At 44.9% G+C, this 12,992-nt stretch overlaps 3 protein-coding genes across 9 annotated transcripts in view; 1 reads left to right on the top strand and 2 right to left on the bottom strand.

Moving 5' to 3' along the window:
- Positions 1-12,992, top strand: part of LOC6503337 (1-phosphatidylinositol 4,5-bisphosphate phosphodiesterase classes I and II) — a 54,341-nt gene that overhangs the window by 25,668 nt on the left and 15,681 nt on the right. For all 6 annotated transcript variants that reach the window (XM_044716358.1, XM_044716359.1, XM_032455259.2 and 3 more), the window contains one exon: positions 1,635-1,781. In XM_044716358.1, the coding sequence (XP_044572293.1) occupies positions 1,635-1,781 (147 nt within the window). The remainder of the gene's footprint in view (positions 1-1,634; positions 1,782-12,992) is intronic.
- LOC6507489 lies at positions 1,453-6,839 on the bottom strand. 2 transcript variants are annotated; one of them, XM_001965350.4, is made up of 2 exons: positions 5,624-6,835; positions 1,453-1,989 (listed from the first exon to the last, which is right to left on the bottom strand). In XM_001965350.4, exons 1-2 carry the CDS (start codon positions 6,672-6,674, stop codon positions 1,814-1,816), a joined length of 1,227 nt encoding a protein of 408 aa, XP_001965386.2. In that variant the 5' UTR covers positions 6,675-6,835; the 3' UTR covers positions 1,453-1,813. The 2 variants fall into 2 exon arrangements, with proteins under 2 accessions (XP_001965386.2, XP_014760615.1); XM_014905129.3 differs by lacking the exon at positions 1,453-1,989 and having other exon boundaries at positions 4,597-6,839.
- On the bottom strand, positions 8,843-11,562 carry LOC6507467. Its single transcript, XM_001965348.4, has one exon. It carries the CDS (start codon positions 11,168-11,170, stop codon positions 9,119-9,121), a length of 2,052 nt encoding a protein of 683 aa, XP_001965384.1. The 5' UTR covers positions 11,171-11,562; the 3' UTR covers positions 8,843-9,118.

Genomic DNA, 12,992 nt, shown 5'->3' with positions numbered 1-12,992 from the left:
ATAATGAACTTGTGGCAGCGCGAATTAAATATGCTCGTAACGAGTATTTCAGTGCTCATCAATTTCTGGCCATAACAACGAACATTCCCTAATCTTAATGGGCCAGTGCCAGTGCCAGAGCCAGTGGCAGTACCAGTGCCGGGGTCAAGAAATTCATCCGCCCACTAATTGGAGTGGGACCCCGGGGTTTGAGGATAAAATTCGCGTGAAAGGTAGTGACTGCCGCTGGTTCAAAAGCCTCTGGGGCGATGGGTCTTAAATTACCACTTGGATGAATGGGATTTGATAAAAGTTAAGGCCATGGAGGAGTATCAAGCGAATCATAATTGGTGGGAAAATAATACTTGTTGCATTTTAGGGACATGGCTTGACTTCAAGGATTAGTTATCAATTATTTGTTTCTTAAAGGATTAAGAGGCTTCAAGATCTTTAAGCTTCAACATCTTATTTCTTCTATCCATAAAATATAATAATAAACCCTCTCCCCCATTTAATGATCGACCGTGACTTTTAGAAGGCAACATTGTTGACATTCTGGGGAGTCAAGTTTGCGTGACCATTCCGCACTTTTCGCCAACTTTGTTGCACACACATTTAGCGTGCTTTTGTTGCAAGTTGTCTGGGTTGACTTTACTCCACCCTAGAGGGAGACCCACCCCAGAGGACGACACCAGACCCCCCGGCCACCCTGGATAAACATTCATTTGCCTCGCACCATTTAACGCGTTATTTGACTCGCTTCCAAGAAGCGCAGAAAAAAAAACGCGAATTTCTCGAGACATTCATTCGTTTGGTTGCCAGATTTTTTGGCTCCCTTCAATTTGCATGCATACTTAAAAATTAAAAAATATTTCATTTTCCAAACGAGGCGAGGGCGAGGATGAGAGCGTGGGGGGATTGGTCCACATCTGGTTGGCATCGCCAGCTGCGAGTGGGAAACATTTTCACAATTTCGCATTCCTCTTCCGCGTTTTCCCCTCCCAATCGCTTTTATGAATGGATATGGATATATGACGGTCCGGAGTATTAAATATTTATGACTGCCGGGCAGAGAAGCATTTTATTTGTCTTAAATAATAAGCAGAAATAACAGACGACAGACTGCGCTGGCAAGTGTTGTCCATTTTGCGGCCAATTCTGATGAGAAATCGGCCAGAATGAAATCATTAAGATGAGAAGTTCAATAAACTCTCATACACAGACTCAAAGTCTAGATATTTTATAAAATTTTCACTAAATATGTTTAGGTTTGAAAGGAAAAATATTGGAAAATTTATAAAGTCTTATGGAATAGACTCTTGTTTATAATTTCTACGATTTTATGTCTGTAATTTAATTATACTGTAATGTCTATAAATATTTATTTTCTGCCACATTTCGTTGTAATTTTCTGAAATAATTAAAGTCATTTATATGTGAAAACATAAATCAAGAAATAAATCAAACTCTCCATTCATTTGTACGTTATATCATGTTTATGTCTTTATTGGACCCGAATCGGATAAAATGGAGTTGTGGAATAAGTGCTTCTTTTATCACATCTGCCATTAGTTAGTCCTTATGGAGCCTGTTTTTGCCTTTGGTTCTCAGTGTTTGATCCATTTTCTCCTAAATTTTTCATGTTTTTTTTTCAGGACTCGGGCACTGGGACGCCGGTGACGATGCGCGTCGATGCCAAGGGTTTCTTCCTCTATTGGGTCGATCAGAACAACGAGCTGGACATCCTGGATATAGCCACCATACGAGATGTTCGGACAGGACAATATGCCAAGAAGCCCAAGGTGCGTATACTTCATATTTTTTTTTGTTTTTTTCAGAGGTCCTCTGGGCAATCCTTCACTTGATTCCCCTCGCCCAATAATTGTCCTTCGTGTACTGGATCCTTGTCGACTTCTTCACAGGATTGCCCTTCGGATTCTTCATTTTCGTGGCAGGCAGCTCCTCCCTTCTTTCGTTTGCAACAGCAATCCGATTTGCAGAAGCATTTCACTGAAATTAAGGAGGAAAAACAGGAAATTTGTTGGGCTTTATCACGCATGCTTCTTAAATGAGAATTTGTGGGATGGAATATTTAATTAATCTGTCCTGCCACGAGCGTAATAAATATGTCATTATGTCGGGAAGTATATTCAACTCTCATGTCCCGGGAAAATGTATCCTGTCAGTATTCCTTGTTCAACAAGGATTTAAAATAATTAAAGAGTTTTATATCAGAGTCTGTTTTAAAAAAAAACAAGAAAGGAAAGCTAACTTCGGGCGGAGCCGAAGTTGATATACCCTTGCAGTTCAGTCGCAGTCCGCTAAGTGGCGCCACCCATCTTATTTTATTAGATATATAGCGGATCGTTTATAGTCGGCCGATCCTTATGAAAATTGGCAGATCAGATTGTTTTCCCCAAAATAGAATCTGTACCAAATCCCATCTTTCTAACTTAAAAAACACCAAAGTTATGCCAATTTCGATCGTTCTATGACAGCTATAGGATATAGTCGGCCGATCCTTACGAAATTTTGTACATAAGATATTTTGGTCAAATATAACATGTGTAGAAACTCCCAACCCTCTAACTTAAAAAACACCAAAGTTATGGCATTTCCGATCAATCAGTTATATGGCAGCTATAGGATATAGTCGTCCGATCCCGGCCGTTCCGACTTATATACTGCCTGCAAAGGAAAGAAGGGTGTGTGCAAAGTTTCAACTCGATAGCTTTAAAACTGAGAGACTAGTTTGCGTAGAAACAGACAGACGGACAGACGGACAGACGGACCGACGGACAGACGGACAGACGGACAGACGGACATGCTCATATCGACTCAGGAGGTGATCCTGATCAAGAATATATATACTTTATAGGGTCGGAGATGTCTCCTTCACTGCGTTGCACACTTTTGACCAAAATTATAATACCCTCTGCAAGGGTATAAAAAAAGAGTCCCAAGAACTACGTTTGAGAAATCTGTGAGTAAAGTATGTGGCATTCGAACCAATTGTATTCGATTGGCATTGGACAGTAGCAATTGAAAGCCAATTACGGGAACTGAAGCCTAGGAGGTCTTGGGGCAAGGACTTGGGGACAAAACTGATTTTCCAGGACTAGAGCCCAGGTAATCTGCCATTGAAGTAACCGCTTTAGATTGCCCAGCCAAGTCACGTGCCTTGTGCGTCGTGTGTCCTCATCCTTGGACCCGGAATTGGAATCAGTACCCCATTGTGTGTCCATGTGTGTGAGTGTGTGTGGGTTGCAAGTTTCTCCCTCGTTCGCGTCACGCGTTTTCCGGTTTTACACAATTTTCTTTTCATGGCACGACTTGGCTCATTGTGTGCGACTCTCCCGCCCACTCCCATACCCATCCCTCCTACTACCAGATACCAGTATGTGTGGCAAGTTAATACATTTATCTTGGCAATGACAAGGCAACATGTTTCGACTCTTGCTTTTGTTCGTTTCAAAAGCATTTGCCATGTAACCGCTTTGAAAACTTTTTAACTACAAAATTTCAGCCCTTAACCCAAAATTCAAAACCTAATCCCAATCTTTTCTATGGAACATTATCAAATTAAAGTTTCATAAATGCTTCTTCGATTCTGTTTCGTTTTTTTTTTTTTTTGGTAGCATTCCCGGACCCATTATGGTAATTATTCCAAAGGAAAGTCCTTGGGCGTCATTTCCTTCGTCGAGTTCCTTCGTCGTGGGGAGTGGCGCTCCTTTCAGCTTTCTATTTTCCGTATAAATCATACTGTTCGGCCTAGGGCCACGCCCACCATCCGCCCCGATAATGGTTGCAGTTGCGGCTCTGTTTGTTGGTAACATATTTTTGTTGGGCCGGGCCCCAAGGCCAGAGCCAAATGAGTTTTGTTTTCCTTTCAGTTCATCCTGCGGGCCAGAAACGAACCGAAACGAGCCTCGGGTAAAATGATGAAATGGAAAAAGGCTTTCACGAACAGAGTAGTTTTTGTTATCGGTTACTTTGAACAATATACTACAAAATAATATTCAAGTAAATTAATTTAAATGCTTAGATTTTGGGTTAAAGTACCTATATCAAGATGAAATATAAACTTTAGAAAAAGGACATTGGAGAAAATGGTAATACAAAAAGGGATAACCTCTTTAGAGAAGAAATAAGTGATAGTTTGGATAGAGAATGAATAAAAAATTAATAAATTATTAATAAAGTATGAATAAAGTATAAATAAATTATGAATAATAAATTATGAAGTATGAGTAATGATATAGAATGGATTAATGGAACATATAATAAAGTGTGGATATAGTATGGATAGAGTATGGATAGAGTATGAATAGATTGTAGATATATTATGAATATATGATGATTCAAGTTTGAGTAGTAGTATTGAGTATTAATATTGTTAGAATGAATTATATAAAAATTCAACAGAAACTTTTTAAAAAACTACCTGAAAGAGAAGATATTTGACTTGAAAGGATATTGGAGAATAATAAACTACTATGGCTACTATCTATACTATACATACTATAATATACTATGAATGTAAATATGTTTTCCCCTCCTAACCAAAAAGCCCTATCCCTCAACCCTCCATCCTTAAATGAGCACAAGCCAAGCGAGTTCAAAATCTAGTCAAATTTATTAAACTGTACAAATTGACTAAAAAAATCACATTGGGGACAGAAAAAACGTATTCGATTAACTTGGACTCATTTAAGGATTGCCGGAACAGGTACGGGATAAGGACACGTGGCGACACATGCACTGGAGACTCAAGTGCCTCACCCACAGTAACCACCCTGAGTGAGGCGGTTGCAGAGTCGGCGAAGGAGGCAGTTCAGGTTCTTGACGATTTTTGTGTCCCCCTCCTGGTTGCGGCCCAGCAGATCCTTTTCGACCTGCTGGAGGGCCTGGACGCGTTCGAAGTGCTTCTGCATTCGATTGTTGCCGCAGAACGCCGTATTGCACTCGATGGGATCGCATTTGTGGGGAGGAGCTGGGTATACCGGTTCCCGGCACTCCATATACTGGTGATGGCGCATCCGCCGCAGATACTCTTTCAGGATGCGCTCCTTGTCCAGGCGACGCATCTCCTTGATGAGCGGCGTGTCCTCTTCCTTGGTCGTCTGGCAGCAGATCTCGCAGGGGCAGTCCTTCACGCCATCACCATCGCCAGCCTCGCTTTTTTCCTTGTCCTTCTTGTCCTTGTCCTTCTTGACCTTCTTTTTCTTCTTTTTCTTCTCAACCTTGGGCTTATCCTTGGTATCGCCATCGTCTATGGACTTGGCGGGTTCCCTGGGAGGTTTTTTATAACCATCCTTCTTCCCTTCATCCTTGACCGGTTCCTCCGGCTTTTCTGGAAGCGGTTCCGGTTCCGGAATCTTCTCTTCCTTTTTAGGTTTTTCCTTTTTTTCCTTGACCTTGCCGTCCTTGCCCTTGCCACGATCACCGCCACCATCGCCCTTCTCCTTAACCACCTTCTCTTTCCCATCACCCCCATCGCCATCGCCACCGTCTTTGTCTTTGTCTTTCCTACCTCTCTTACGCCCCCCATCATCTTCGTCATCCCCCCGTTTCCTATCTGAGGATGACCGCCTCTTGCCATCTTTGTGGTCATCGTCATCAGCTTTGGCATCGCCGGACTTACCGTCTCCGCCAGCTCCCTCGGGCCCGAACTCGCCGCAACCGACGGTGGGCGGGTCCTTCGGATCCTTGCAGCATTTCTCATAGGCCTCGCACATATCGTTGCCGTCCTGCTGCTGGACGAAGCACGGTACGAGTGCCTTGTACAGTTCATCATAGTTGCGGGGCTCCGGCTCCTTGGGCTCCTTGTAGGCGTCCATTTCCCGCTTGAACTCCTCGTCGTAGGGCCGAGGATCCATCTTGTACTTGGCCCACTCATAGGTGGTGCACTTATTCTGCGGCTCACCGCAATCCATCGGGCAATAGAAATACTTCTTTTGCTTCTTGGGCGGCTTCGGCGGCTTCTCCATGTCCAGGGCTTGTGTGAGCGATATCGTCGGATGACCACCATCGTCCTCGAAGGGATGCTCCAGATTAGCGGGCGGTGGGCAGTGCAGCCACGTGAAGGCGTTTTCGGCCTTCAACTGTCTCAGAACATTGGGCATCTTGTCCAGTTTCATCTTCAGGCAATCACGATCCAAGACGTAGGGTCCACTCGGATCCGGTACCTTCTTGCGCCAGGTGCGATCGGGTTTTACGTAGGGTTTCGGTGGCTTGGGCACACGGCTGGCTACCCGGAGACTTTTCGCCATTATTCTATTGAAGCGTATGGCCTCGGGAGAGGGTATCCCGCCATCGATACCATAGCAGGATAGGGTTTCCTTGCGGGGACTATCGTTCCATACGGCCAGTATGTCGTCCTTGCCCATGTCGAACAGTCGTCCGCACTTGTTGGCCTCCAGAGCGTCGTCGATGTAGCCGAGGGTTAGGTGGTCGCCGCACTTTGAGATCGGAGGCCGGATGATCGGATAGGTCTCTTGCTGGTAGACCTTGCTGGTCTTACAGTTCTTCCACCGCGCCCACTGGTACATGGTCGGTGGATCGTCCTGAAATGTGTTCAGCATGTCCCGTTCCTGGCACTCCTCTGGCTCTGCCGCTTCGGGATCTTGCGAAGCAATCGACCCCCGCTGTCCGCCCATGAGTCGACGCTGCGTATACTTCTTTCTGCCCGTCATTGTGATAATATTTACAGTTATTCCAGGTCCGATTCGGGTCCGTTATATATTTTTTTTTTTAAGTTACAGCGTCTATCGAGGTAAAAACTTAATCTGAGAACCAAACTAAAACAAGCTTGTTTTAAAATTTAGGTGTTGTTAGACTAACACATGATATACGAATGAGGTTTCGAGGTTTAGGGTTTCAGGAGGATGATTTGAAAGTTCACAATTGGACTACTAGATGGGGGAAAAGATTTCTTTTAATCTTTTCGAAGAAACCATTTACTTTTTTTAAGTTTTACGGTCCTTATCCTGGTCAGGTTGCCATGATTAGGCAGTGGTTTCTTGGTGGGTTTTGAGTATCCCCCTGTTACTGATCTGCAGCGCTGTAGGCAGTCCCAAAATACTCTCTCCCTACTATTAAATATATTATTTGATCCATGAAGGACACTTGTTATATTTTATATATCTTCTACCACTCAAAACCCAGAAAAAATCCTGTCGTAGAAAATCAAAAATGGATATGATTGTGTTTATAGACTATAGTACTTGTATAGTCACTACATGATACCCGGTACTTCCCCACAATATTTAGTTGATTGAACCCTTAAAGTAATCCCCTCAAAACCCTAGAAATAAAATACACCTTATATCATATAAACTATTTTATTATTATACAATTTGTGGGGAAACAATTACAGATCGACTCGACACATATAAAATGTAAAACGCACTGTGCTTAAAAGATGATCACAATAAAAGACCAGGTCTTACTTTGAATACTGATCCAAGGATTATCCGTCTTAAATGCCTGATCTCTTGGGAGATTTCTTTCCTTTCGGGGATACTTTCGCAGATGGCACAGGGAAATCCTTGATCAGACCCGGAGGACACTCGCCGGCACCCATGTCCGTTTCCCCATCCGGATCTGAATCATCGTCCTGGCCTTTACCTTCTCCCCTGGCTTTGCTTTAAATTTTGCTTTTGTTTTGGAGTTTGCTTTTGTGTTTTCTTTTGTTTTTGCGTTTGATTTTGATATGTTTTCTTTTGTTGTATTTACTTTTTTGTTATTGTTTGTGTTTGCTTTTTTCTTTGCAATTGGTTTTTTGCTTTTTGATATCCATTTGTGTTTTGCCATTGTCTTTATAATTTCCTTTGCCTTTTCTTTTGTCTTTGGCTTGGTCTTGGTCTTGCTGGACAGGTAGGTGCTTCCAGAGACTGTCTCGGGTCGGCTCCTTATCTTCAGCATCCTCTCAAGCTCCTTTCTGAGGCACAAGGTGTCCGAAAGCTCTCTTTGGCCACTGACCTTCTTTGGTTCTGGGGGCTTTGCCACTAGACCGGCTGCTCGGAGACTTTTGGCCATTTTCCTGTTGAACTGCATGGCCTCGGGACTCTTCTCATCAGATCCTATTCCATACCAGGCCAGGGTATCCTTGCCCCTTTCGAATAAATGGGAACACTTGCTGGGCTTTTCGGCATCGACGGTGGGTTTCTGCTTACGAGAACGCCTTTTGGATCGGGGAGCCTTATCTTTGCCCTTTGCAGATGAGGCTTGGCTGGAATGGGTCTTCTCCTGGTAGACCTTGCTAACCGTCCAACGCACCCACTCGGAAGTGGTGGGCAGTGGACTCTTCTTAAGAGCGTAGTTGAAGTCCCTTTCCTGAGGGTTCTGCGAAGACACAGCCCCACATGGTTCGACTTTAAGTCGCGATTTCTTCGGTGGACTCTTCTTACGAGGGCGGAACAATGGCCATTCCTGGCATAAGAGGTCTAGCTGGGGGTCCAGCAAGGGTATAGACCCACACTGCCCGCCCTTGAGCCGGGGATGTGAGTTCTTCGGAGGACTCTTTTTAGGAGGGCGGATCAATGGCCATTCCTGGCATAAGAGATCTAGCTGGGGGTCCAGCAAGGGAATAGACCCACATTGTCCGCCTTTAAGCCGGGGTAATGGATTCTTACGAGGTCTGGTAGATGGCCTTGGCCATCCCTGGCTCTCCAGCTTCAGCTGAATGTCCTGTGAGGCTGCACCCCCACATTGCCCGCCCCTGAGCCGAGGCTGCGGGTTCTTCAGTCTCTCCATTAATGTGGCTATAGGGATTTTTTGTGTTTATGGCTATTTCGTTTTTCTTTTCAATACGGTCTCAAAAATATATAAAAACTAAGAGAACCAAACTAAAATACTTTTATTTTTAAATTTAGGTGTCATTCATGATATTCGAATGGGGGTTTCGGGTTTAGGATTTGAGGATAATTTGAGAGATAAAGATAGGGGAACTGGGTTTTCAAGGTGCGGATTCTATAATGTCTATAATATGACACCCAGTACTTCCCATGGACTATAATAGGCATTTAAATTACATACACTTTTATATTTTGTACAATGGCACAATTTGGGGGCAAAAAATATACAGTTCGACTCGTTAAATATAAAATGTAAAACCCGATATGCAAAACAGACGATCTCAGAGGCAGTCGCACATCCGCTGGGCGATCCGAGCACGCAGGTCGTCGAGATTGAAGAGCAGCTCGTTGTTGACGATCGGATTCAGTTTCTTTCCAAGGAGCTGTTGGAGGCTTTGCAGAGCGCCCAGGCAGTCGCAGTAGTCGGCGATCTTGGGATCCTTGCAAAAACAGTTATCGACCACGATGGGATCCGTTCTGTGCTGGCAGTAGGTATGGTACTCGGCCCGGCATCTCACATATTCCCGATGCCGCATTATCCTGAGGTATTCGCGCTGCTGCCGTTCCTTGTCCTTGCGCATCAGACACTTCATTATCGGGGAGTCCTCGTCCTTTTTGGGATACAGGCAGTCGCAGATGGCACAGGGACAGCCATCGGGCGGACATGGTGGGCACTTCGGCGGTGCAGGCTCCTCCGGTTTTGGGGGTTCCTTTTTCCCTTTGCCCTTGCCCTTGCCTTTTCCCTTGCCCTTGCTCGGCTTCGGCTTCGGCTTTGGCTTGGTATATCCTGGCCGATAGTTGTCTCGGCTTCCGAAAGTATCACTACCCAAACCCCTACTGCCTTCGCCAGTTGGGGTCTTGACGGAGTGAGTGGATCCTGGTTGTGGTAGGGATGGCGGCTCCTTGCCCTTTCCCTTGCCCTTATCTTTGTCCACATCTTTCTCCTTATCTCTGTCTTTATCTTTGCCCTTATCTTTGCTCTTATCAGGCTTGCTACTGGAGGAGTCACCTTCATAGCCATCGCCCTTGTCCTTACCCTTGTCCTTGTCCTTACCCGTATCCTTACCGGTGTCCTTACCGGTGTCCTTACCCGTGTCCTTCTCCTTGTCGGTCTTGTTTTTATCCTTCCCTGATCCGTCCCCTTTATCTTTACCCGTTTTGCCATCGCCATCGCCATCGGCTCCGTCTCCATCTCCATCTCCTCCTTTTCCTGGCTTACCAGGTCTTGGTTTGTTTGGCCTGCCCGGACCTTTATCTCCTCCATCGCCCAAATCGGGTCCACCACCTGTTCCTCCGTGCCCACCATCGCCAGTACCACCGCCGGAGCCTCCGCCCTTGCCTTGATCATCACCCTTGAACATATCCGGACAGCACTTCTGCATGGCCACGCAGTCGGGATCGGGAAACGGTTTCATGTCGAAACATTTCAGAAATCTTTCATAGAGCTGGTCATAGTCGTGGGGCTCCTCTTCTTTCGGGAACAACTGGTCGGCGTACCATTTCTGGAACTCTTCGTCGTAGGGCCTGGGATTCAGATTATACTTAGCCCACTCGTAGGCGGTGCAGGAGTTCTCAGTCTCGCCACAAATGGGGGGACAGTACCAATGGTGACGCCTCAGGCCGTGCTTCGGCGGCTTCACTGTACGCCTCATATCGAGAGCATCCTGCAGACTTATAATCGTTGCATCTTCGTTCACTCCGAAGGGATCCTTGGGATCCACCACCTTGTTGCAGTACAGTGCTTCGAAGGCCGATTTGGGCTGCAGCTTCCTCTGGACCGTGGGCATCTTCTGGAGCTCTGCTTTCAGGGCATCGCGATTGAGGATGTAGGGCTGGCATACGGGTGCCGGTTGCGGAGGATGCGGCGGAGGCGGAGGTGGCGACGGTGGTTTCCTCTTCGCCTTCATGCTGGCAAACTGCATACTCTTCGACAGTGTTCTATTGAATTTCACAGCCTCCGGAAGGTACAAGGGATCACCCACACCATAGTACTTGAGGTTAGTCTTGTTGTCGGCTTGGTCCCACATAGCCAGGGCATCATCCTTCACCATGTTGGGCATGCAGTACTGGCTCGCCTCAAGGACTCTCTCCACATTGGCAATGGATTCTGGGTAATTACATTTGGATTGGGGAGAACGGATGCTTGGGTACTTTTCCCCTTGGGTGAACTTGGCGGCCTTACAGTTGCGATGGCGCATCATCTCGTAGGGACTGGGTATGAGGGGCGTCTCTGGAGGCATTTGTTCCGTTGAATGCCACAGGATGATGCCGGGTGCCGGCGTGGCATTGCAGTTCCGCTCCTTCTGTATACTTTTCGATCGCTGGCTGCTCATTGTGATTCGAGGGCGGAAAGTATAATCCTCTGGTGCATCTGCTTCGGTTGTTCAATTTATGAAATTTTTTTTAAATTTAAAATTTTAAAATTAAAAGGGTTGTTTTTTTTTTGCCGTCTGGTGGGTACTATACTCTGAAATTGAATGCCAAATTTGAAATATTCACAAACTGTATCTATTTGACATTTAGCACAGAGGTCCTTTGATCCTTCGACTAGATGAGCGATGAAATTGGTAATCACCAGTAATATCACCAGTATCCTGGAAAAATCTCTTCTTGACTGATGTTATGTCTTTAATTTTGTGTCCTTGATAGAATGGCAGTTTGTGTTAAAAAACTGGGAATTTATTAAACATTTGTTAAAAAAATATTGGACAAGACGGTTTTTGTATATTTTGTTTTAAAACATTGATGACTTATGAATAAAAGGGATCTACCTTACAGCTTGCTTTCAGTATTTCAGCTTTTTTGAAATCATCGAATAGGGGGCGCTGTCGCATAATGTACGGCTCGAAAAAGGATAGTGTTGAACAATACGAGGAGGTTAAAAATATTTAAATTTAAATCTTAAGTTAGAAGTAAAGAAAAGCGAAAAGATGCGGCAGAGTGGAAGTTATTATTGTGTTATTTAATTATTGCTCTACGAACTTGTATTAAAATGCTTTAGAATGAGAAATTAATGCACCATTCACTGGGCAATAAGCTCCACAAGTTCCCAATCATCAAATTTATTATTATGGCCCCCCTAATGCAATAAATCCTTCCACGATTCGCCAATAAGTGTCACATGGAACTAAGTATTATTTTATTAGCACCTTCAAAATCAATAATTTCTCCGTCGGATGGCTTGGGCCGGAAGGAGGGGTGGGCTGTCTAAAATTATCACGGCCCTGCCGACGTGAGGACCTCGTGGCCCGAAATTTTTGGGCGCATAATGAGCGTTCTTAAAATTCAAATTTCGAGCAGAAGAGCCAAAAGGATTAGCAGGCCAGAACGGAGCCGGAAAAGCCGGGGCCTAGAGATGGAGAATGGAATACGGAGAAGTGGCAGAGCCGGAGAGGAATGAGTGGGAGTGAGAATGAGAAACTGCGCGTGAGATTCAAGCGCGAACCGTGAGAAGCAATTAAGATAATCACCGTAGTCATTTCCGCTTTACGCTTCGCACGGTGTCCTGTGCCAGGATTCCTCCTGTACGCCGAAAGAGACAGAGATATGAAAGGATAGAAAGAGAGACAGACAGCTATTTGCATTATTATAAGGGGGGAAAATTTGTCGGAATTAGTTTTTAGTTAAAAGCAAATCATCACGCTCGTCAGCTCGAAAGGACTTCCCCCTCTATATCCATTACGGTTTTAGCCAAAACAGGTGGCAACCCCGTTTATCACCGCTTAACAGAACGGCACTTTAATGGCCCTCGCCAGGAGAAGCCGTCAGGAGGAAGCTTTTCAATTAGTCGGCTCAGCAGCCAGCCAGAGGATCAAATTCAGATTCATCATCCAACCTTTCAGCCTAGTCCTCTTAGTCAGTCTGACCAGCAAAGCTTATTATAAACTTCATTTGCATGCACTGGGAGAAAGGATCTATTAAAGGATTCAATAATTTATCTCTAAAAATAGCAATTAAATAGCTTCAGTGGGATTATCATCTCTGACTTTTGAGTAAGAATGATTTAATTGTGGGCCTATGATATAGATTATATATCCAAAGTCCTTGATTGCCTTTTTCTATCGATCAAAAGGCGCTTTCAGGTCAGATGACAGCTCAGACATTTAAGAGCCCTGGCAAGTCATCCGACTGAGTTTTATTCACCCAGCTTGTGCA

The sequence above is a fragment of the Drosophila ananassae genome, chromosome 3R (assembly GCF_017639315.1).
Source record: "Drosophila ananassae strain 14024-0371.13 chromosome 3R, ASM1763931v2, whole genome shotgun sequence".
NCBI classification, from domain to species: domain Eukaryota; kingdom Metazoa; phylum Arthropoda; class Insecta; order Diptera; family Drosophilidae; genus Drosophila; species Drosophila ananassae.
The sequence above is the reverse complement of the archived record's forward strand: the minus strand, read 5'-3'. Positions and strand labels throughout refer to the sequence as shown.

Coding starts and splice junctions, on each gene's coding strand:
- LOC6507467 (XM_001965348.4), bottom strand. CDS start 11,170: ATGAGCAGCCAGCGATCGAAAAGTATACAGAAGGAGCGGAACTGCAAT.
- LOC6507489 (XM_014905129.3), bottom strand. CDS start 6,674: ATGACGGGCAGAAAGAAGTATACGCAGCGTCGACTCATGGGCGGACAG.